Source organism: Citrus clementina, unplaced genomic scaffold (assembly GCF_000493195.1).
Source record: "Citrus clementina cultivar Clemenules unplaced genomic scaffold, Citrus_clementina_v1.0 scaffold_9, whole genome shotgun sequence".
Taxonomy (NCBI): Eukaryota; Viridiplantae; Streptophyta; class Magnoliopsida; order Sapindales; family Rutaceae; genus Citrus; species Citrus x clementina.
This window is the reverse complement of record NW_006261964.1, coordinates 1,095,828-1,120,026: the sequence shown is the minus strand read 5'-3', so window position 1 is coordinate 1,120,026 and position 24,199 is coordinate 1,095,828. Positions and strand designations below refer to the sequence as shown.

Here is a 24,199-nt window from a genome sequence, read left to right as displayed (position 1 = left end):
GAGGAATATTACACGTCTTGCCCACGAATTTGCCAAAGGAAAAATTAAAAAAATTGAAAAAGGTACGGAGAGGTCTATCTAGCATGTACTCTAATGATCCTTTAAGAAGCTATAAATGAACTGTGCAGTTGCATTTGGGCCATCAGCATTGGCCCAGAATTTACTGGATCCTTCTCCATATGAAACATGAGAAAATTCTATTCACAAAACCACGTACAGTATAGATTTTTCTTTAATGTGTTGATGTTGTGTACATTACACTAAATTTGAGCGTTTGCTAAAGGAGGCAAATGATGATGCCCAAGTGCTCTGCTGTTGCTCCTCAAGTTGATTTTCTCTGCGCACAGGATTCTCTCTAGCCATGGTTGTGATGATGCTAAGCCGCGGCGACTGCGGCGGAGATGCATAAAGGGCGGAGGCCTCAAGCACCTCTCGCCTCACGTGTTCTTGTTCTTGGGAAATTCTTTGTGCACGTAATGCTGTTAAGTATAAACCAGCAGCAAGGAATACAGCGAGTAATGCGAAGACTCCAGCAGCTGAGAACAAGCCTTGTTTGATTACGAGACAATTTGGTCTTGGCCTGGACCAGTTCTTTAGATGCCCCGATTCCACACTTAGCCCTATTAACAGCAGAATCTCCCCAACAGCAAAACAAATCCTGGAAGAAACCGGAACTGTATTAGAGCCCGGGATTAAGACGTCGTAGCTTTTAATCTACAATTGCTGTGAATTCGCTTATCAAACAATATAGCCGCTGTACTTTTAAAGTAAAGCTGAAACACAATGCCAACAAAGGGCTTCTTAGGCTTGCTTCAAAGCTTTGGCTTTCTTTGTTCTCAGACAAATGAGAAAAGCAAAGATTCCTACAAAACTTATGCCTGCCATTTTCTTTTGTGAGAAGAGTAACGCTTTGCAAATCTTGAATCAATGTTTTTGGTCACAAATGCTACTAGAAATGCAATAATAATACGCAAATGATTTGATATAATTCTTCCAACTTGCTGCAATATTAAAGCAAAATATTATAAAATGAGATAGTAAATATCTTACCAAGTGGTAACAAAGAAAAAGCCCGCTTGCCATGTTAAGGACTTGACAGGAAGATAGTTAGGATCCCAAGAGACCAAAGCCGGAGGTGGTGATTTGCTAATTGCTATCAGCATGTACATATGTTCAATTACCATGGCAACTGCCAATCCAACAAATGCAGTAGCAGCACATAACAATGGCAGCTTGCCGCTACCACTGTATACACATTGATTTTCCTCTCCTTTCTTATGAGTGCTCTCCCATGTCATCTGCAAGGTTTTATGACATGAAAAAAGCTTGTAATTTCAATTATGGTTTTTCATATTAACAAGAAAAAGAAAAAGGTACCTGGGAACGAGTGGCTTCAGCAATGAGACAGAGGATGAAGCAACATAAGCCACAGAGAATGGTCGAGACTATTAGAACAACTCCAGTTTTGCTACCGAATTCTGTGCCTTGGGGACTTGGAGCAAGATCAGCATGTGTAATTGCTGTTCGTTTCGGCATTTTTGGAGTCGAAAGAAGCTAGAATTCATGCAGGCTTAAGAAGGTGGTGACAATAAGGGTTTAAGTTTTTTAAAGCATTGAAACGAAGGGGAAAAAAGAATTGCGGCATTGCTTGGAGCAAAGGTTGCTTAAAGGGCAAAGATTCCCAGGTTCTGGGCTTTACTCTTAAGTATTCACACAGGCATATCTGTTCTCAAAATTTTGCTTAAAGCTATTCTGCGCATGAAGCTGATAAGCTTCGGTACAATTTAGTTCCCTTTTGTCCTTCTTTTGTTAAAAGCACATTTTGGCCGACCAATTAATCAAATCACTTGTGGGAATAAAGTCCCAAAGCACTCAAATATTTTGATATCACCTCATCGATCTCATTATTAAGGGATTAATCAAATACTACTTACCCAGTTGTCCCGATATCTTGTGAAGTTCACTGCTAAATGAGGCGCCGAAGACTATTGCTTGTTCTTAAATCCTTTAGTGAAATATCAAACAAGGCTATCACTGCTATCACTTTGCATATCTTCACAAGAAATTTGGAGGCTTTGTGCCTAATCCATATGTGTGGCCCCTTTATCTCCCACGTAGTCATTGACCAATGCCAATAAGCAAGCTCACTTTACTTGCATGTTGGCTTCTAGGCGAAAGCTATGGAAGGACGGAATTAAGCTCAATACAAATGAATAAATTTTAGTACGCTATTTGAACATGATAAAGGGAGCATGAGAATGAGATGGACGGTTAGTAATATTTGTTAACCTTTAAATGGGCATCTTTTTAACTTCAAATATCGGAAATGCAAGGCATCAAAACTCCACAGCCCTAAAAGTGCATTTGTTGGAGGGTCAGATCTAAAAGAGAAAAAAAGTGGCTGTTATGTTAGTAAAGAACAAATGAGAGAATTGACAGATGGGGGAATGTTGATTAATAAATTATAACATATATGGAGAAGAATCCAGTGGCTCTGAATGCACTGCATCAAATATGTGAACACAGATTAGGATTCTTCAGCAAAAGTAATGATTCCATCAAACAGCAAAACAAGCCAAGGAAAGATGTTGGGATCCGCCGATCCAGGTGATGTGGCTTTTATCAAAAGTTATAACGATATAAAATCACTAACTGACAAGTATAAGAGAAAGAAGCATCACCACCCCTTCTATATTCCATTTCTCGAACTTACATTGATATTTCTGATGAAATTCAGTTCAAAGGGCTACCTTTTTGGTGCTATAGAAGATGCTTATGTATCAAAGAATCCACAAAAGATGGTGCCATTGACATCAATCTTATCACTTTATGCCCTCTCCTGTTTGACCGATGTATATATTTCGCACAATGCAATGCAACCGTATAACTGGGATAATATAATGATCCTCTCTTCTGAGATATTCTTTCAGTTTCTGATATGCTCAGCAAATTCTTTTCAAAATTTCTAACCATTAACATATATCACAAAGGTTGTCTCCTAAGTGATCAATGATCTTCATACTGTCTTCGAATCAAGGAATATTAGAAAGATATTTGCTTTTTTTGTATTTTTGGTTTCTTAACACATAAGACAGTAAAAACTTATTCCATAGGCAAGAACCGTTTGCAGATTCTTTTTCAACCCACAAGTATGGCTTGTTCATGTCACCAAATTGCAGCTTCCCATAGCTGCAAAAAAAATACCAAGTACTCTATAAATTTAACATTAAACCGTACCTTACTAACCAATCAACATTGGCTTCTTATTCCTGTAGCTCCCTTGTGCATCTCAGAAAAATGGCTTCTGAAAAGGCCAATGCAAGGGATCCAGAGGTTAGTACCAAAAGTAACCAAGCAACTCAACCCACAACTAGCAACCCTAATTTTGGAAAAGCATTGGTACGGAGAGCACTTTATAGGTCACACAATCATCGAGGCCATGGCAGAAAAGTCACAAATACTGGTGCCAGATTGTTGCCGAGCAGGTTGAGCAAGGTTTCTTTGGCTGAAGATTCATCTGACCAAGGAATAGCTTTAGAATTATCCAGTGTGTAATATCTTTTGTCGCATAATCATCGATTTGCAAAGTATTAGATCTTACAGTTCAGTGGTATAGAAAGTGTAATAAGATGCAGAGAGCTAGATAATATACAAAGTTGTCTGTCATTAAGTGTTACTATAAAATAGAGAGCACAAAATATCAATTGCATTCTCTATTTGTTCAAATCAGTCCCTATATCTTGAATGCTTGCTAAGCCTGGATTAAAAACCTTCTACAGATAACTAGTCTAGATGAGATCTTTGCTATAACAAGGACTAAAATGAAAACTTGTATGAGAGAATTTCAGAGCACTAAAAAATGCACCAATCACTGACAAACTTCGACATTAGTGCTTTGTACATAAACAGATTTCCCAGTATCTTATTCTACAAATATCCTAGTAATTCTGCATTCAAAGTATCACTTCCCATTATCGGGCAACTAGATGCATCATGTCCAAAATGCCTACAACAAGGCTCAGAACAATGCCTTCGCTTTCTGGAAACATCAACTCCATCTCTTGGCCTTCTCTCTTTGAGCTTTCCAAGAGTAAAAGATTCGTGAGAATTTCCTACTGTAATGCTCTGAACAATCCCATCAGTATCTTCAACCTCAGGTAGAATCAACGAGTGAGATGGACAAGCATAGGCAATGTCATCCATACCATGTATTGGCCTGGGAAGGTCTTTTACATGATTTAAAACCATGGCAACCTGCTCACAAGCAACATCAAGGCGTTCCTCTGTTTCAAGTGATTCTGATACAAGAGCAGAAGCCATGGACTCTAATAACTGAATCTTCTCCGAACGATCTCTAGTAGTAGTTCTTAGGGGGTTTGTGGAAGCTGAAGTAACATTACGCCAACGGATAGGTAGATATTGATCAGGAATCTGAAAACAATTGTCAGTTGAAAGGACGCGAAGAACATGCCTACAAAGAATGCCAGAAAACTCAAACTGATGGCAGCTACAGCTAATGTGTTCTTGACAAGGAATCCAAATGACTTTGCACCCTCCATCCGTCTCAGTATGGTGTTTGACCTGGAAACAACCTTCATCTACTAGAAGAGATGCATACTGTGGAGCCATCAGGAGTTCCTCTTGAAGTTTACCAAAGGCATAAGGAGTAAGAACGGTAGCAGCATGAGATTCAATTGGTGAACCTGTTTTGAGGCAGATTTTTTGCAGCTTCCGTTGCATCTTTTGCTTTGTTGCAGCACGATCATTAAATTCAACAATCTCTGCCACCTAAAAAAAGGTTGTTTAAACAAAATTGGCCTAAAAACTAGTTAAATAATCAAAAGAAAGAGAATTAAAGTTACATACTCGCTCCACAAAACGATCCAGTTGAGACTGTGCACTCAAAATCCGTTGGATGAAAGCATTAATTGCTTCTGACTGACAGGGACTCAACAATCCGGCAAAAAAGTAATGTCTCAAGAATGGCAATGCCCAAAAAGTCCGTAATGCATATAAGCTGGTAATGTGCTTATATTCACGGAGTCCATATTTATTAACCATTTTGCTCCATTCTTCTTCAAAATCTTCTTCCAACTCTAGGTTATAGAGACGATAAAACTCAGCTTTCCAATCATCATAACTTGATCCAAGAAATGTAGGAAGAGAATCTGAAAGCTTTGCAAGAATGTGCCAAATGTAAACAGCATGTTTGGTTTCAGGCATTTCAACAGCAACAGCCTCCTTCAGCCAAATGTTTTGGTCAGTTAATAATGTTTGTGGAGCCTTGCCATTCACAAAGCCCAACAACGTCTGCATAACATTAAAATATAAGAAATATAAATTTAAAAAGTTGGCAATAAAAGATACAAAAAACCAAAATCTTAGTTGGCTAAGATAATGCAATGAGGTCAATCAGCACAAAAGTTTTTATCACCAGTGAAAAGGAAAAGCAGGAAGACTACAAATTCTAAACAGAAAAACGCATAATCTCCTTCTCAGGATTTTATCTTCATTCATGTAAAATGCAAAGTAGGGCATTGGTACCATCAAAATGGTGTTTCTCAGACCTATCAAGAATGCAAGCAATTGAAGCATAACAAGTGACAATATTAATACGGTTCCTTTAGAACCAATAAGCTCATTACCTTCAATGACCAGGAAAAAGACTGCATATTTTCATCCCGCAGAAGTACACAACCGAAAAAGCAGGCCATTCCATGATTATCCAGCCCAACCCAAATGCCAAACAACATATCATAAGAATCCAAACGGTGGGTAGTGTCAAAAACCAATGCATCTCCAAATGCCTCATACAATTGAACAGATGAAGCATACGACCAAGCAATATGCTCTAGCCTATTATGGCCATCCATTTTAAAGTCATACTGAAAGTTTGGATTTTTATCCTTCATTTTCTTGCACATTGCAATAAGATCAATAGCATCATAATCACGATTGACATTTCTAAAAGACTGCAAGAGGTTTCTAACATCTATTTCAGTAAAAGGTAAACAGCCGAGCTTAACACCTTTTTCGAGCTCCATTAATCTTAACATTTGCCGAACAGACATTCCAGCTTTTGCAAACATGCATATCCGAGTTTTGTCATCTGGAGTAATGCTGCAGTAAGCAGGAAGTAACCGCACTTCATTCAATTTCAAAAGTTCATGGTTGTGAACATTGCTAAAGCCTGTAACATGCCATTCGGGGACATCAAAATCCACACGCTTAACAATCCGCATATATGCTTGACAACCACAACGTGATGATTTCCGATTCCTTTGCATCTTCCCATCATCAGAAGGTTTCATCTGCGGGAACCCACCACGATGGCAAGTAAAATCCCTCCTTGTGACTCCTCGACCCACCCCATCCTTTCCTCGAGTACGATGCCTTCTAATTGAAAACCCACATTGCTTAGCAAAACTACAATAGAACTCATAAGCTGCATCTTGAGACACAAACCGTTGTCCAATAAATGGAACAAGATTGACAGACGTTTGTTGGGACAATATCGTCTCCTCTGGATTTTCCTCTATGGTTCCAGTATCATCTTGAGACAAATCTGTGCCATTTTCAGAAGCCATACTATTTCCTTCTGACATTATCTCCTCAGTACATGATTCTGATTTATAAACCACACTTCAAATATGAAGCCTGCAAGCATTAATTGATCATAAGCACTAAGCATTGTCACAGCATACTCAAACTTCACTAGCTTATACAACAAGACACCGCTTTCATTGATTGCAAATGCTACGATTATTTAAATAATTACTCATTAATCATACTCATTGACTTCTAAATTTCACTTCTTCATTCATAATTGGTAATTAAAAGTTATAATGTTAAACAGCATTTGGTCTTGAAAATTTTCAAATTCACCAATTCTTTCAATCATTAATTTTTTTTTTTTTAATTTACGAAAAAGCTTAAGTTGGAGCAAAAAGAAGCAAACCCACAAAGCACTTGCATCTGTTATTAATAAATAAGATAAAATTAATTCAAGCAACATATGGATCTAAGATTAAAAGAGAACAATTATATATTTTTAATAATATTTTAGAGTAAATACACGTACCAGATTACTTTTTTAACGGTAAATAACGAACCGGAAATTAAAGAGAGCAAAAACGGGAAAGTGGCGGTGAGGTTAGAGAGGGGAGCAAAGCGCATCCTGCGGAGAACGATTACTGTTTGCAGTGGGGAATAGCTATCGTGCGCTATGTGGGTGCTTGAGATTATCAAGCGCATACACGGCGTGATTTTTAAGCCGTTCGATTAAAGGGCGCGGTTTGTGGGGTCCATTTGGGCCGGGATATGTGTGGATAAGTTAGGGCGAGCTTTAACCTTATCGTCGGAGGCGTACGTTAGAGGAAAGCCTGGAGTTTTAATTTATGGGCTAAATGGGCCATTGATATCTCTACTGCCCATTAATTTGGACTCGACGCTTTATTTTGTAAAGAACTAATTATTTAGTGTGGACATTTTCATTATTATTTTTATGGAGACATATTTTTAAATCATAAAATTTAAATGAATTAATTTTTAACTCTTTTAAATTATATAAGTTTTATAATTTATTAAAAAATACAAATGGTAATGGAGTGGGAAGGCCTATCTCATTTCCCACCTCATTAAAAATTTCGCATTCATTCCCCCACCCTATCTCCTAATAAATTTAGTAGGATGGAGATGGTGAATCCACAGGTGAAGAATGATTTTTTCAACGTCGGGACTAGCTAGCTAAATGAGGAGGGTCCCATTATATTTGTGGATTGAAAAAAATATAAAACATCTTGCACGCACTTCAAATGAATAGATTTTTTTGATTAAACAAATTAACACAAAAGGAGAAGATAACGCACTAGTACAAAAGAGTGATAGAAAATGTCTTTCTTACTCTATCGTCGGACGAATTAACATTCCCCACCTGCATGCATGTCCATGTCACTGGTCTGTAACATCTGTTGTGGTCAGAAAGCAAGAAATAATGCCGTATTGTCTAGTGTTTTTGCATACTGGAATCCTCCATCAGTCATCGTAAGCTCGCAATTGAAGATTACATATACATGAAAAGCAACTCTATTAACCTTACAGTACGTAGAACCCAATTGATCTCTTTTAAAAAGCCTTTAGCTTTTGGAAACTAGGGCACGCTGTATTCTAGATATATTTTTTGGTTTCAAAAGTAATTCAATGATTGGTACGTACATCTTTTGCATGATCTTCTCGGACACTTAGTTTAATGGTTTCTTTAGTGACGTTTAAAGTAATTAATAAACGGGCTTAAGATAAAAGAGTTCAGAGAGTCAAACAAGATCAGACTAATTGTGGGGCGGAGGGATGCAATATTACACCACCTGGCTTGCTCTTCTCAGCTAATCTAGTCGCCGACAGTGGCTTCGAATCATCAAGCATCCACCTCGTTGGTTTTGGCACATGTCTTGTCAATTGTTGTGCCACAAAAATCTTACTCCTAGTACTACTAATTTAATTCCACGCCATTTGTTTTTTTGGCTTATTTAATTTCTTCTACTATCCTCATTATTTTCTGAGATAATTATACTTGATCAAACCAAAGAAGCATGCCTTGTGAGTATTTAGGTCATGCATATTCTTATGCATTTATACACAATGATAAACTTTTAGAATTATCAATTCTCGTCAACGAGAAAATCTTAGACGAAGTATATGTTGCATGTCATTCTTGCATCCACTCATCAAATCAACAAATAATCTTGCTATAATGCATTGAATTAAAACTAACCAAAGTGATATAATATAATTTATTGGACAATCCTATTAAAAACATCTCACCTACGTCTTACTCGCTATCGGCCATTATTATGAATGTTCATCTATCAGTCGAAATCAAGATAATAAACCATTAACCAAGAAAGTCATCCGTTTTTTTCAGCGCCCTAACTGACACGTAGTGCCGGCAACACAACACTCATGGGATAAAGACACCGAGATGTTTATATGCGTTAGGAATTTTTAATCTCGCCCAAGATCTCACAAGTAAAAATAATCAATAAATAAAGGTCTAGTTATATAGGATTTGCTCTAATTTAAAGCATCTATTACAATCATTGGATGTAAAGTTGAAAGAGCCAATACTCATTTTAACTTTAAATCCAATGGCTAGAGTACTTCGAACATAATAAATTCTCAATAAATAATTACTAGAAAATATAAATGGTGAAAAAAATCAATCGTCAATCACACAACACTGAGATTTTACACTAAGGATGTTGAATGGAAAATTATTACAATAACTTTAAAAATTTCCTCACCATCAACACCCCAATAACACCAGGTAGACCTACCATTTCTCATATTAGAAATTGAAGTGTTATGCAAATAAATGAATTCATCCTCTTTATAATACTGATTATTTCTTGCACAAGTAGAATTGTGGAAGTTGTATTCTTCCTTTAATAAGTTAAGTCCCAGAGAGTAAATTGCTTATTTCTAAATAGGAATCCTCTTAAAAAAAATTATAGGAAATATACTAACAATTATAATACAAATCCTTATCGAAAAAAAGCCATATTTTCTAACAAAATGTTAATACCATAATGGAGGGTTTTCTAAATTCTCAAGGATCAAGTTGTGGGATCATGGCCATGCCACCAATAGCTAAATGAACATTACATAAGCAAAAGGTATGGAATCCCAGCAAGCTCAAAAGTTGCCTAAATTTCTACAGTTTTATCGTCAATAATTAGTATTATCAATCATTACCCTGTATTTATGGAACCGCTCAATTTAGTTGAATCACAGATTACTTTTTCTGTGGCCCACGTAATGAGTAGTGGTTTAAGCATTTTCAATGTTTAGATACTCAGATTACATCCTCAAAGAACATAATTTTTATCGTAGATAAGGTGATGTACCTCAATTGATGTGGTATGCATTATATTATTGGGTATGATAAATGTTTGGGATAATTTTAGAAGAATATTTTTATACTAATAAATAAAGGACACATGGATAATTATAAGGATAAAATGAGCACAATTCTTAGAGGAATATAAAGATGTCATTTGGAAGAATTTACTATATTGGATGGTCTTAAAAATCAAGAGTTAAGATTGCACACATCAAGATATTTATGGGAAAGAAAAAAAAGTAGTACAAAAGGAGTATTCTTCTGGTTCTTCGTTAAATATGACACATAGTCTTAAAAATAGTCTCTTGTTTTAATTTTTTTTTTTAACAAAGTCTCTTGTTTTGATTTTAAAATGATATCTAGCTCTAATTTTTCCTTACCATTACCCTCCACTATACAAATGTCTTGACCACTCATATTTAGAAGGCTCTCGTCTCTCTCTCTCTCTCTCTCTCTATTATAGATCGACACCCACTTCTCTATTTTTGGAAGACCACCTTTTATTCTTCACCATCATCATCTTCTCTACCATATTATCACCATCCATATCGTTATGAACCATCTTTATCTTTATTAACACTAAAGGTGATTATATAACTATCTAACTTGCGTTATTCATCTTGAAAAATCTAAAATCTCATGTAATCTCTTATTTCTATAGTAAATTGGTGACAACTTACTCCCGTTGATGTAGGTCAAAGGACGAACCACGTAAACATTGTGTATTTTTCTATATTTATGTCTTTTAACTCTATTTTTCAATTTAAGGTTAATATCATTTTTCAAGTATGAGCTTATCTAAGCTATCCCAATTATTCTAAGTATTTTGTGAAATCACTTGAACTACCCTCGAGTTCACCTAAGTAATTCTTGAGCTCACATTAGTTCCAACTCCCAAAATTAACTCCTACATGCTCCACAAAGCTCTCCCTATTGTTTCCTCAACTATATCACTTGCCCCCAATATCAGGAAAACACACTTAAACCAATGAGAACTACCAATTAATTTGAATTTAGATCCTATAAAAAATTTAGTGAAAATAAAAAATAAATAAATAAACTAATTTATTTTTCGAGTGCAAGACATTATTAGTGGCTTATTGATAAATTAATTGCACAAGTATTGAGTCAAACATGCCATAATATATTTGGACAAACAAAATGAGAAATTCAAGGCCATCCACAACTCCTCATCCTTTTTATTCTCTCATATGCACACAAGTTCCCTTTTTTTTTTTTTTCACAATGTTTAATTATCAATTTAATAAACTAAAAAAAAAGAAAAAAAAAATAAAATAGTAGTGCCACCGCAATTATTAACCAAGATTATAACACAAGCCAGCTACTCATGAGTAATTTTCCTCTGATTTTCCAATTCACAATTTCAATCTCTCTGGCTGTCTCCTCATCACGTCTGCCCAAAATTTCTCCCTTTAAATTCCACATTAGCCTTAACAACACGAGCTCTTAATCTTGCATGCATATGCCTTCCATTTATTCACCCCCATATTCATAACCCTACTTAGCTCAATTCTTCCATCAATATCCCTTGTGCAACTTTTGTTTGGCAATCAATTAATTTTAATTTCTTTGCAAAATAAATTATCTTCAAGCAAAAAACATATGAGAGAGATGGAAGAATTTAAATCAGCTAACAGTGCATATGGGAGTGAATTATGGAAGCTTGAAAACAACAACAGGACGAACAATGCTCGTCATCGATCATCAGAGGATTTTAATCAAATGCGTCGACGTGCACCGGATTATCCTCATCCTTCCAATAGAATATCATCATCAACGTTCAGTGCGTGGAATAATAATAACAAAAGGAATCATCAAATTCAACGTAAAACATCATGGATTAATGATCCCGAAGTGAAGAGACAACGAAGGGTTGTGAAATACAAGGCTTATGCTGTCGAAGGCAAAATGAAGGCTTCAATAAGAAACAGCCTTCGATGGGTCAAGAACAAATATTATCAGCTCGTGCATGGCTATTAATTAGAAAAAGAGAAGACCTTCAAATAAATAATTTTTTTTTTTTTTGGGGGGGATGAAGTAAGTTGCTCTTGTGCTCTGAAGTCTAAATGTTTTCGATTGCTTTCTTCCTTCTGATTCTTGTACATTTCTGTCATTTTATTTTATTTTATTTTTCCTCTTTGCATTTGTTGTTCATATTTTACGTGGGGTAATGTGAGAACCAGAAGCCCTAGCGAAGATGCAGAACCTGTGGGATGATTCATCATTTTTCAATTAAGGGAGAAGGTGCTGATTATTTGTCAATTTTGTTTGTGTAATTATGGTCAAGCTCGTAATTGAATGGATTAATTTGTAGGTTTTCAATTTTTTTTTAAAAAAAATTAATCTCCCTCTTGTTTTTATTGTTAAAATTGATTCTAATATTTGTATTTGGATACATTTTCTATCAAATGCCATCATCCAACATGATCTCAGGTTGGTTAATTTATGTAATGTTCATTTAAATGCTTGTCTAACTTTGAAGTGAGACATAATTTGCTTTCATTTGGTTAGTGTTTTTAGTTTATTTAGAGATTTCATCCAATATACCATCAAATTCTATATTTTGAGATTCACATGACCTATTTGGAAAAAGAAGAAATGAAGGAGCTGCTTAAATTATATTGATTATTACGACCTAAATTAGGAATTTACTTGTCTAAACTAAACGATTTTCTTATGTCTTTTTTTTTTTTTTTTTGTGTTCCTCTAAACTATAAATAAACTAGATGATTAGTTTGTAAAAGAGGGGAAAGGATAAAATTCAGATCTCATTCAAATTGATCAACTTAATTATGGGTTATTAGTTGATGACGGGGACATAGTTAAAAGAATGAGACAACTTGTGTCTTTTAATACCAAAAAAAAGAGGGACCAAGTTACATCATTGAGATAAACTATATCTTTATAAAAGAAAAAACCGTAACACAAGGACCTCAACGATAAAATATAAAATAATTATGGTTCAGATTCAAAACGTAATGGCACACGTGGCTGTCAGCAGAACGAGGGAGTCAGCCTTAACGTACACCCAGCTGTGAGTTTAAATAATCCGAACACTCCGTCAAAACAAATCATGTCACCATTCGGAATTTGAAATCGCTCCCTCTACCAAAAAGAGACGTTACAAACTTTATAATTTTTAATAACGATTATTTCCTCGAAACATTTTTTAAAAACAGTTTTATTATTTTTTAAAAAAGAAAATATATATGTATGTGTCTGCATTTGCCTCTCCCATTTATTGCTTTGAACTACACACGATCTCACACTACACGCACACTCTCTCTCTCCCCAGTCTGGCTTTAAAATCTCTGCAGATATCAGTAGTTACTTCGGAAAATAAATTGGAAACCCTAACCACCAAAAAATTAGCTGGCATTGATTGAACCGAAAGAGATCCAGAGTCTTCTCTCGATTGTTTGATGTAAGTTGTTTTCGTCGCTTCGAATATTGATGAAATTTCTTTTTTTTTTTTCAGGGTTCTCTTTGTTTGCTGAGAAAATGTAGTAAAAAAATGGAATTTGAATTGAATACTTTAGTTTTCTTCACGTGGGTTCTAAAAAATTTGAATTTTGCACCTACTTAAGTTTGGTAAATTTATTGAGTATGCTTGAAATTTGTTAGTTATGGAAGTTAATGTAAATAGTCTGCTCTATATTTCCTTGTTTGGTGTGTGAAAGGAGCAACTTTTTTGCCTTTGTTTGAAAAAAAATTCAAGCGTTTTGAGCAGTTGAATTGATGAGGTGAATCCAAGGGAATGTGATATTCTAAAATAATGATAAAGACTTGAGTTGATGTGAAAGAAGAGTTAAAACTGATGAAATTCAGGTTAACGGTTGAGGTCATATGTTTTATATAACTAAGTTCTTGTATGCTTTCTTGTGTAATGTAGAAGGTCTGGTTTTGTAGTTTCTCGTGATGGGAGGTGAACAGTGAGATTGAATGTTTGCCCTTTAGAACAAGTCATGGAATGTTAAGCAACGGGGATAAGTGTTGATGTGAATTTAATAGACATAGATACGGCTAAGTCTGAATCAATAACTTAAATGGACCTTGCAGCATTAGCCATATAGATGCTACTAGACTATTGGAACAGTTACTTTTTATTGAGAAATTCTGTAAAGATGTTGAAATTCTAGTTCATTTGTTGAAAATGTATTGATTCAATGGGTTGATGCGGGATGACAGTCATATAATCTTCAAAAGATAACAATGCTTAATTTTCTTTTTTATGAATGTTACAACTGTGGCATGGGTTATGAAGACAGTAATTGGAACATCAATAATCAGTTCTGTTCAATCAAGTTGCAGATGGCATTTGATGGGTGGAGCACAGTTTGGCTTCCCTGTTTCTACAGCTTATAATTGCTAATGTTGCCTTAGTTTTGGCTTGTGAAAATGGGCATCGAGAAAGAAGGTTCAAAAGGCGGAGGAGGTTATGTAGGAGGATTCTTTCAGCTGTTTGACTGGACTGCAAAATCTCGAAAGAAGTTGTTCTCTAGCAAGTCAGATTTTCCAGGTACAATCTACTCCACATGTAATGTCAGTAATGGTCATGTATGTTTTTTTGCAATTTGTTAGTTGTTTGTAAAATCTTTCTTATTGGTTGGTCATTGATATTCTTCATTCTTATCTTATCTGTAGAACGTACAAAACAGGGGAAGAAAAGCGATGGAAACCTGCCAATGACACGGGTCCATCTGGTAAGAATATGCTATCATTGATGTTTTTCTTGATGCTTATGACCCCTGAATAGTTTTATAATGGAGTTTTACAATGGTTGTTTATGTCTCAGGTAGATGAGTATGATACTGCAGCAGGTTCAAGTTTTAAAGGAAGTAGTGATTATAGTTGTGCTTCATCTGTTACAGATGATGATGGGTATGGTGCTAGAGCCCCTGGGGTAGTAGCCAGGCTTATGGGATTAGATTCCTTGCCCACATCTTCCGAGCCATATTCTACCCCTCTTTTTGACACCCAATCTTTTCAAGATGCTCACTCCTGCAGGAAAAACATTGACTATTGTTATGACTCCCAAATGATGTATTCTGGTAACCTACTCAATAACATGGAAGGCCGTGCCAGGGACTTTGTGGAGTTGAAGTCTCAAAGGATGCTGAGCAGGCCGATAGAGAAGTTCCAAACTGAAATTTTGCCTCCTAAATCTGCTAAATCAATTCCGATTACCCACCATAAACTTCTGTCACCTATCAAGAGCCATGGCTACATACCAACTAAGAATGCTGCACATATTATGGAAGCTGCTGCAAAAATTCTTGAGCCTGCCCGCCAAGGAAATAGTAGCAGGACCAAAATGCCTGTTGCTGGGTCTTCGTCAGCTCCATTGAAAGTCCGGGATCTCAAAGAAAAAGCAGAGGCTGCACAGAAAATGCCACTGGTTTGCTCTTCTGCACCCTTGAAAGTGAGAGATCTTAAAGAGAAAGTAGAAGCTTTGAATAGAGCATCCAGGGTTGCTGAGACTTCTCGAAGGCCTGTTGAGTCTAATGCTGCCAAGTATCTTAAGGGTCAGTCTTTAAATAAGAGCTGGAATGGTTCAATAGATACATCATCTTCCCGGGCTTCTGATACCGACGAAGGTGCTTCTGATGTAAAGAATAAGGGGAAGTCAATTTCTCTTGCAATTCAAGCCAAGGTAAATGTCCAGAGAAGAGAAGGTTTAAATTCAAGCAATAACCGAAATCTGGTTGCTCAAAAAGAACAGAATGAGGTTAAGTCAAGCCAGCCTTTCAAGAGCCAGCCAAATATTCAAAAGAATTTGCATAAAAAGTCTTCTGTGCATAATTCTTCTGGAGTGCTTAGGCAGAATAATCAGAAGCAAAATTGTGCAACGGATAAAGACAAGTTACCCTCAAAACCCGTGGTTTCCAACTTGCAAGGAAGAAAAATGCTGTCCAGGGATTCTTCTACTGTGCGTCAGAAACCTTTGACTCGAACTGCTGGGAACACCAAAATTGGATCCAGGAAGTTGGACTCCGATGTCATGGATAGTGAAAGGGGAATCCTATTTTCCAGCACAAAGAATGTCCCTAGGAAAAAAAGATCAATTGAGAGGGACATGCATTGTGGGAAAGATCAGGCTACTGATCTGTTTGTTAACAAAAATCAGAAGGCATTTCAATCTAATCCAGTTACGGAAAAACATTTTACTTTGGCTGAAGACAGCAGAAAGAAAGGCATGGATGTTGTCTCATTTACATTTACAGCCCCACTTACTCGATCAATATCCGGTTCAGAAACATCTTCTCTGGCTAGACAAAAAAATGACAGTCTTTGCATGGACAACCAGGGTAAAAGATTAATGCTTGACTCAGATAGTATGAAGTTGTCTTCACTGGGAGCAGATGCTTTGAGTATGCTTTTGGAACAGAAGTTAAGGGAACTAAGTTATCGATCCGAGTCTTCCCTTCATGAATCTTTCAAAACAGGATCATCTTCCAGTTCTGCGTCAATTATACCAGATCGAGTACCCACTCTTGATGCGATTGGCAGCGGATCTAGGTTCCAAGATAAGGTGAATCAATGTGCACAGCGTACTGATAGACAGGGTAACCCTTATGAATCTGAATTTTCATTCACTGCGGCTACAGCACTGGAACCAAAACACAAGTTTCAGGTACAGTACACCTCCTTTTCAAATTCTGAGAAATCATATTTCATTTTTTTCTTTCATTGAGTTTATTGGAGTTATCAGTTATTTATTTATTTATTTATTTTTTGCATCTTTTGGTGTTACAACCTCAGAAATGATCCCTTTTAAGAACTCTTCATAAGGACTTTCTATATCGAGTTTGTCTCGTCTGATTTCTCCCAAAACCTTCCGCTTTAAGAACCTGGTAAAATGTATAAGCTATCTTAAAGGGTCAGTTACTTGGTCAGCTTGTCTGCCCTATTTGTCTCTTTTTCCTTGTGTTTAGTGCGGGGTTGGCAAGTAAATCTAAAACAAGCTCTTGTTCAGTTAATCAAATTAACTGGGTTTTACTGAGTCCTTTGTAACTTTTGTAACTTAAAATTTACACTCGTTGTGGATGCTAATGCAAGATGTAACATAATCAGGGAGTTGATGAGATGGATGAGTGCAGCACTAACCATTATGATAGCAAACAGTTGCTTGATTGTCGACATCCCAGTCCGGTTTCTATACTTGAACCTTCTTTTTCAACAGAAAGTTGCAACTCCTCGGATAGTGTAGATAGTGGCAGTACAGAGGGTAAGACTTATCAGCCTCAGATATTTTCTTTGTAAAGTTGTTGATCAGTTATATTCAAATTTTAAGAATATGCATACAGGAAATAAGCAGTGTTCATCTGTTCAAGCTCAAGATATTATTGGTTTGAGTTCTTTGAAGAAATACCACGCATTAGAAGTAGATACGGAGATGTCAGATTCGGCTTCATCTATGTCCATAGGATATGTGGCTAAAAAGAATGGTAGTGCAATTATGGTGACAGATCTTGCAGGATCAGCCAAGTGGGAACTGGAGTATGTAAAACAGATTCTGTGTAATGTGGAATTGATGTTTAAGGACTTTGCACTGGGCAGAGCACGGGAGATAATCAATCCTTACCTCTTTGATCTGTTGGAAAATCGAAAACCTGGATTAGAAAGTGGTGGTGATGAGTCTAGGCAAAGCAGGAAGGTATTGTTTGATTGTGTAAGTGAATTCATGGACATAAGATGCAGGCGGTATGTGGGTGGGGGATGCAGAACATGGGCAAAAGGGGTGGCAATGGTGAGACGAAAAGAGTGGTTAGCCGAAGAAGTGTACAGGGAGATTTCTGGATGGGGAAGCATGGGAGACTGTATGGTGGATGAACTTGTAGACAAGGACATGAGCAGTCAATATGGGAGATGGCTGGACTTTGAAGTCGATGCATTCGCTCTTGGCGTAGAGGTTGAGGGTCAAATATTTAAGTCGTTGGTTGATGAAGTGATTGCTGATATCTTGCAATTTTAAAAAGCCATTTTGCTTTGATAATTTATACAACTTGCTATGTATGTTGGTCTCATCAAGTTATTGCTTCAGGGCTTTTTTGTGTGAACTTGAAGGCTTTGTGAATGATCAAGTTTGTTTTTATAAAATTGTAGCAACATGCAATAGTATGGGGTATACAGCCTGTTGCGCACTAAATTAGAATGTTGACAGAGCTAAAAGGCAAAATAACACGAACTCCAAAAAATACTGTCTTAGAATTTTTTCTTTTCTTTTTTAACTCTGTTTGCATTTTAATTTTGTGTGAGCATTCGTTTGTGAGCACCTATTTATATTATAAATCTTTACACACACGTACATATATATTTTTGATACAAGGGAGCCTAATAAAGTTTAGGGCAAAATAAAAGTGGGAAGATGGGTCTCATACATATCATTATATAATTAATAATCAAACCCTTTAGGGGCTCTCAAATATATGAAAGCCAAGAGGCAAGGAACCTGCAAATTTGGCTATAGAATCAGCAGCAAAATTAACTTTATATTATATATGCTTTATGGTGATTTGCCATCCTCTATTGTATCAACTCCTTGATAGCGGTGATAAGAGAAAAATGAGTATTGGGCACCACTTTTCATATCATTGAGTAAAGATGTCTCTCAAATATAAAAAGGTATAAATTTTAATATATTAGAGTTTTTTTTTTTCTTGTTAGTAGTATTTTTATTTTTGTTAGAATGAAAATATCCTTATTAGAATTTTTTTTTATACATATATATAGTCATGCTCGAGTGCAACATCTTTATGCAAAATTCATGCGGAGGGAGTTAAAAAACAAAAAGATATGAGCTTCAATGCACTAAAACTTAAAAAAAATATACATTAGAATCTATATTTTTATTATTTTTTAGTTCCATCTATATTTTAATTTCGTGCATATAGCTATGTGTAAGCAATACTAACTATATAATAATTCTTTAGTGTGAAGACATCCTTATTTTAATAAATTGAGGAACACAAATTTCAATACACTAACAAATAAAAAAAATATAATATACAATGTATTGAAATATGTAATTTTTAAAAAAAGAAAAGAAAAACAAAGATAAAGGTTTCAATATACATTTGAAGACCGCAAATGCACATTGAACGTTTAATAGAACACAACAAATACAAAAATCCAAGCATAATACTTATTCAACTCATCAAGCACCATTAGTATTACAAACTTAAACCTTTGTGCATCTCAACTAGGCAAATTGATTACAATATTTTGAAGCTCTACCACAAACTTACTAGCTAACAAACAATACACTTATTGACACCCTTCACCATTACCACTATCCCATAACCAACACAATAACTTGTCATCTCCATCCCGTAATTCACACTGATTATGACACTCAGCACCACCTGCTGCCCAGTCAAAATCAAGCCATTCCTCATCAAAGCCTGAACAATTCATCATTGTTGGATCAAATGTGTACAACAGTTCATCCTCATTAGAACCCCAAAAAACGCTTTCCTTTTCAGCACTTTTTGCCATTTTGTCTTGGTCCCTTTTCACTTCGTCTTCTGCACTTGCTTTTTCCCTGTTAAGGTTACTGTTAACTCGCTTTATTTCACTATCCAGCCACTCGTACGGTCCCAATACTTCACTCTCAATGTCCTTGCTGAGGCACAATCCACTTGCCTGATCACTACTTGCTTCACCACAGAAAAATTCATCACTTGCCATGCAAGAAACTTGTCCAATGCTGCTCTTATTTTCATCTGCTGTTACTTGCTGATCAAGTACTTCACTTATGGTTCCCCTTTTAGTTTTAGGCATCCCTATTGATGCCAATGCGAGTTTGTGCTTTTTTGAGTTCACTTTGCTGGTTCTGCCCTTCCTCCGTTTGCATCCTCCGGCTAACTTGATACCGTTATTACTCAAATCATCACTTGTTAATGGATCATCTGCGGGCCCTGTGAAGCTGAATGTTTTTCTGCTTAAATGGGAGTTCCAATAATTCTTTATCTCATTGTCTGTTCGGCCTGGTAATTGTGCAGCTATCAAAGACCACCTATAACATTATACAACAATAATTAATACATATAAATACATCCAATCATGCAATTAGCGAGTGGATTTTAGAAAATATTTATTGACACTTTCAGAACAAATACTTACTACTAAATAACTACACCATTGTTTGCAACAAAAAAAGAAAAAAAGAAAGTATATTAATACTTTATGTGTGTACATATGGCGTGATTTCACAACACCTCATAAACGGCACTGAAACTGGGACACTGTCGTTGCCCCCTAAATTATCACTCATCATTATACATATCTACTGCATCACTTTAGCAGTAATATTTGTATTGTATATCCTGTGTCAACCCAGTGGCTCAATAGAACTAGAGCCAGTAATAGAATCGACACTCTGTTGCATCATCACCACCCAGCAAATGAGCAAAAATGAAAGCTCCAAATTCAAGCTAACAAATTACATATTGTGAAGTAAACTCAAGATGAGATTTAGAATATGCCTGATATGCATGCAATTTTCAAAGCCTGCACATACCTGTTACCCAAAGACGAATGAAGCTTAACAATTGTTTCTTCCTCTTCAGCAGTGATGTTTCCTCTCTTTAGGTCAGCCCTTAAGTAGTTTATCCATCTCAGTCTACAGCTCTTGCCACATCTCAACAAACCTTTTGAAAAATGAAAACATACACGTGAATTAGAATTAAAAAACACCTAGAAATTGTACTGCCAAAAAACCTGAAACAAACAGAGCATTTTAAAGATTCGAGCCATTTGGATACCTGCATTTTTGGGTAATGATCTCCAAGATCCTTCTCCATTGGCTCGAATGTATTTAGTCAAAATTTCATCTTCTTCAGCTGTCCATCTTCCTTTCTTTAACCCTATTTTCTCACAACAAGGTGCCCTCCCCATTGACTCTCTACGTCAAAAAAGACAACAAACACAGAAGCTCATAGACTTGAAGCTACTTCTAAGTTTGAATGAAATTTGGTGCAGTGAGATTAAATAAAAGAGTGAAAGAGGTGACGAACTTAATTGCACGAGCGGTTGCTCAAGTTGCCACGACTGTGACTGTGATTTATTTTATTTAATTATTTATCATTAATTTTGATGCCGTGTTCCACTCCAGTCTAGCTCTAGAGTTTGCTGCATTGTTGTTTCAAGAGGTGACATTAAATATCAATAGGCCTTTGGTCTAATGGGAGAAGTATTGCACTTGTAATATTGAGTGTAATGGTTCGAGCCTTCGTAAGAGCATTATGTAGGTTAGTTTAAATTCTTCCTCAATTATCAACTAATTGAGTGGAGACAGTCTCTCCCTTACGAAATGTGAGTGAAGTAGGCACCCCTCGAATATTAGAGAGGGTTTAAAGTATTTGAGCAAGTGTTTCAGTGTGTTAATGTATGTCGGTGGTTCCAATTGTTTAATACGATTGTAAATATTATAATTGTAATGTCTGATATAATATCAGTAACAATCTGTGTATAACAAAATTAAAAAAAAAAGAGGTGACATTAAATTCACAACTATGGCTACGTGGGCTATGGGTTACTATATGTATCTACATACCGACGGTGAGATAATCAATTATTAGCGTGTTTTATTTGTTTTCCACATCATAAATTCAACTCACCATATGTCTTTACAATTAGGGATGGCAATGTGGAGGAAAGGGGAGAGGAACAATCTCCCCGTACCCCTCTTCGATATTTTGCGTATGTCCCCGTCCCCGTCAAAATTATTTAAGAGAATCTTCATCCCCTCTCCGAATAATAACATGGGATCTCCGAGGGTCCTCGATCCCCGAATAACTAATACATTTTTTTTTTGTTTTCGATTTTGAGTTAATCATATTAAAATAAAAAATGCAAATAAAAGTAAAGTTCGAAATATATCTTACATTAATATCTATTACAAAAGTCACATACATTAAATTAGTAAGTAACGCAGCATGCAAGAGATACAAACTATCATGAACAAATTAATAGTCTAATACAAAATTGTTACAAATAAAATCAAATTTAGATTCAAAATTAACTTTTTAATGGTGGCGTGGACACTTTATAAATGTGGATTATTTCCTTTACAGCACAATAGTTAAGTCAAAGCAAATCAAGAGCAAATATTAGATTAGATTAGATATTAAAATTGTGATTTGCTGTGGGCAATTATAACATCTAAAAATAAATAAATAATAGATTTAAGATAAATAAAAAATAGATTTAAGTTTAAAATATTTAATGAATATTAAAATTAAAACAAAAGTTTTGGGCTAATAAAATCTGTCCGGTCTTTTTAATGTCCTAAATAAAAATTTAGGACTTTAATTAGTTAATTAGGCCTAAAAGTTTAATAATATAAATATTTTGATATTTTTTATTTTTACCAATACTTATAATTTTATAATTCAAATTTTATTATTTATTTACTAGTAATTTTAAAAATAAAAATTAAATTAAAAATTAAAATGGAGAAATGGGTAGGGGATGGAGATTCCACCTCATCCCCGTCCCCTCTCCGAATAAGAAATTGGGTAAAAAAATTTCCTCGTCCCTTCGCCGAATAAGAAATTGGGTATGAAATTATCCTCATACCCTCCCCGAATGGGGAAAATCCCAGAGGGTACCCGTCCCCGTGAGGATTTTTGCTATCCCTATTTACAATCAATACTCTTATGAAATGATACTAGAATTTCATCATCCACATTGATCTTTTCATATGTAGTTGTCCTCATTGTATTTTATGGTACATTATAACAAGACAAACTCTGATCTCATTTACAAGAGGACATTTTTAGTTTGTAGGAACTATTGGGTTTGAGTGGAGTGCTAGTTAGTTCAAATAATTTAATTTAGGGATTTGTTCTAGTTTCTGTTTTTCGGCCCTTCCCTTAAAAAGCTAGATGAGTAGTATAGTTGTTTCAAATTAATTTTTTAACATACTAATACCTAAAGATTTGAACTCATGTGGCTAACTAAATAAAATTACTTGAAAACTAATAGATTATGTTTTAAAAAATGAATTTATTCTGAGTCAATTTATAAATTTTTGAACCAATCAATTTTAGATTAGTTAAGGTTTGAATGAAGAAATCAGTCAATTAAACTAATACATATTAGTCCACAATCCTACCGAAATATTTGTTTTTTACTGAATATTCAAAGCCATTGTTTTTTTATTGAGGTGATAAATTTTGAATTTTTTTTGTTGAAAGGGATAAATTTTGGATATTGAAAATGAGAGGATTGAGATTTTAACTTATCCCACATGGGTGAGAAAAAGACTGAGTTGACGTTAGCCAAAATAATAATAATGGTAAGATCATTGCTTGTCACATTTTAAGGCACGGTGCCAGTGCCTACTGTTGTGGCTGGTCTACGTGTGATTACTGCAATCACGAGCAGCTTCCAGATCCTAATTAATGATAATCACTCGTATTCGTTCCGTCCCCAAATGGTGACGTATTGTCAATCGGGATCACACATTCAGCCCTCTCTCAAATATTTTCTTAGGTGAAAAGTTTCAATTTCAATGCATCGCATGGGGAGAAAGAATGAACTGCTTTTGTATTAATTCAATTGGACCAAAATCATTGAAAGCCACCAGAAATTTAAAATACCTGGAAACCTACAAAATTGAGTCACAGCAAAGTCGGCTTAGACAGATCAGGGCCCCATTCCATTACCACGCCAGCCTTTCTGTCTACCGAAACTTAGTACGCCAATATTGACTCTTTCGGGATTATTCCTCCCCTTATTCTGCTGAATCCGGTAAAGGGGGAGAAAGAAAAAAAAAATTCTTTTAAGAAATGACCATAATTCAGTAACATCTCTGGAACTGGAAGTACTTAAAACGAACTTGGTATGCAGAGAAATATTGAGTATTGAGAGAGAGAGAGAGAGAGTAAAATCCTCATTGCTGCGGAAACACTGCCGCTCGCAAAATTGTGTCCACTGAATTGTGATGAGAGAGAAAAAAATTCCAGAAACCAAGAACATCTCCAGAATGTCAAAAACCCACTTGCAGTTGCCGCTTGCTGGATGATCGATGCCCTCATTGTCAACCATCCATAACCGGGCGTGGTCCAAAATCTCTAAGCTTAGCCTTTCAACAGCCTATGTGCGTGATGTGTTCCTCTTTATTTGCCTCACCAACCATTCTCCCACGAATAAAATGCACACTACAACTGTCGGCGTGGCTTCTTAGCACTTTGAGTAATCACGGACCACTTATCGACTTATCGTAACTACAAATGTAGTAACTTGTTCAATCCTCCATTCTATCATTCGTCA

At 35.8% G+C, this 24,199-nt stretch overlaps 4 protein-coding genes across 7 annotated transcripts; 1 reads left to right on the top strand and 3 right to left on the bottom strand.

Moving 5' to 3' along the window:
• Window positions 1–162: 162 nt before the first annotated feature.
• On the bottom strand, window positions 163–1,802 carry LOC18031210. The gene is made up of 3 exons (XM_006419376.2): window positions 1,378–1,802; window positions 1,051–1,298; window positions 163–658 (listed from the first exon to the last, which is right to left on the bottom strand). The coding sequence occupies exons 1-3, from the start codon at window positions 1,534–1,536 to the stop codon at window positions 256–258; spliced, it is 810 nt and encodes a 269-aa protein (XP_006419439.1). The 5' UTR covers window positions 1,537–1,802; the 3' UTR covers window positions 163–255.
• Window positions 1,803–3,590: 1,788 nt separating this feature from the next.
• LOC18031721 (protein FAR1-RELATED SEQUENCE 11) lies at window positions 3,591–7,298 on the bottom strand. 2 transcript variants are annotated; one of them, XM_024182605.1, is made up of 4 exons: window positions 7,113–7,298; window positions 5,646–6,657; window positions 4,867–5,310; window positions 3,591–4,788 (listed from the first exon to the last, which is right to left on the bottom strand). In XM_024182605.1, exons 2-4 carry the CDS (start codon window positions 6,603–6,605, stop codon window positions 3,928–3,930), a joined length of 2,265 nt encoding a protein of 754 aa, XP_024038373.1. In that variant the 5' UTR covers window positions 6,606–6,657; window positions 7,113–7,298; the 3' UTR covers window positions 3,591–3,927. The 2 variants fall into 2 exon arrangements, with proteins under 2 accessions (XP_024038373.1, XP_006419438.1); XM_006419375.2 differs by having other exon boundaries at window positions 7,082–7,297.
• Window positions 7,299–13,138: 5,840 nt separating this feature from the next.
• On the top strand, window positions 13,139–18,047 carry LOC18031720. Of its 3 annotated transcripts, none has more exons than XM_006419374.2 (6): window positions 13,139–13,343; window positions 14,231–14,438; window positions 14,564–14,622; window positions 14,715–16,553; window positions 16,994–17,147; window positions 17,227–18,047. In XM_006419374.2, the coding sequence occupies exons 2-6, from the start codon at window positions 14,318–14,320 to the stop codon at window positions 17,892–17,894; spliced, it is 2,841 nt and encodes a 946-aa protein (XP_006419437.1). In that variant the 5' UTR covers window positions 13,139–13,343; window positions 14,231–14,317; the 3' UTR covers window positions 17,895–18,047. The 3 variants fall into 3 exon arrangements, with proteins under 3 accessions (XP_006419437.1, XP_024044851.1, XP_024044847.1); XM_024189083.1 differs by having other exon boundaries at window positions 14,225–14,438; XM_024189079.1 differs by having other exon boundaries at window positions 14,188–14,438.
• A 962-nt stretch (window positions 18,048–19,009) lies between these two features.
• Window positions 19,010–24,198, bottom strand: LOC18031574 (transcription factor MYB111). Its single transcript, XM_024189929.1, has 5 exons — window positions 23,527–24,198; window positions 20,686–20,825; window positions 20,442–20,571; window positions 19,139–19,937; window positions 19,010–19,106 (listed from the first exon to the last, which is right to left on the bottom strand). The coding sequence occupies exons 2-4, from the start codon at window positions 20,816–20,818 to the stop codon at window positions 19,187–19,189; spliced, it is 1,014 nt and encodes a 337-aa protein (XP_024045697.1). The 5' UTR covers window positions 20,819–20,825; window positions 23,527–24,198; the 3' UTR covers window positions 19,010–19,106; window positions 19,139–19,186.
• Between the last annotated feature and the right edge of the window lies 1 nt (window position 24,199).

Coding starts and splice junctions, on each gene's coding strand:
- LOC18031210 (XM_006419376.2), bottom strand. CDS start 1,536: ATGCCGAAACGAACAGCAATTACACATGCTGATCTTGCTCCAAGTCCC. Junction 1,299..1,377: donor CTGAAGCCACTCGTTCCCAG/GTACCTTTTTCT, acceptor AAAACCTTGCAG/ATGACATGGGAGAGCACTCA. Junction 659..1,050: donor TTTTTCTTTGTTACCACTTG/GTAAGATATTTA, acceptor GGTTTCTTCCAG/GATTTGTTTTGCTGTTGGGG.
- LOC18031721 (XM_024182605.1), bottom strand. CDS start 6,605: ATGTCAGAAGGAAATAGTATGGCTTCTGAAAATGGCACAGATTTGTCT. Junction 5,311..5,645: donor CTTTTTCCTGGTCATTGAAG/GTAATGAGCTTA, acceptor AATGTTATGCAG/ACGTTGTTGGGCTTTGTGAA. Junction 4,789..4,866: donor TGGATCGTTTTGTGGAGCGA/GTATGTAACTTT, acceptor ACCTTTTTTTAG/GTGGCAGAGATTGTTGAATT.
- LOC18031720 (XM_006419374.2), top strand. CDS start 14,318: ATGGGCATCGAGAAAGAAGGTTCAAAAGGCGGAGGAGGTTATGTAGGA. Junction 14,439..14,563: donor TAGCAAGTCAGATTTTCCAG/GTACAATCTACT, acceptor TCTTATCTGTAG/AACGTACAAAACAGGGGAAG. Junction 16,554..16,993: donor AACCAAAACACAAGTTTCAG/GTACAGTACACC, acceptor TAACATAATCAG/GGAGTTGATGAGATGGATGA.
- LOC18031574 (XM_024189929.1), bottom strand. CDS start 20,818: ATGGGGAGGGCACCTTGTTGTGAGAAAATAGGGTTAAAGAAAGGAAGA. Junction 20,572..20,685: donor ATCATTACCCAAAAATGCAG/GTATCCAAATGG, acceptor ATTTTTCAAAAG/GTTTGTTGAGATGTGGCAAG. Junction 19,938..20,441: donor CATTCGTCTTTGGGTAACAG/GTATGTGCAGGC, acceptor ATAATGTTATAG/GTGGTCTTTGATAGCTGCAC.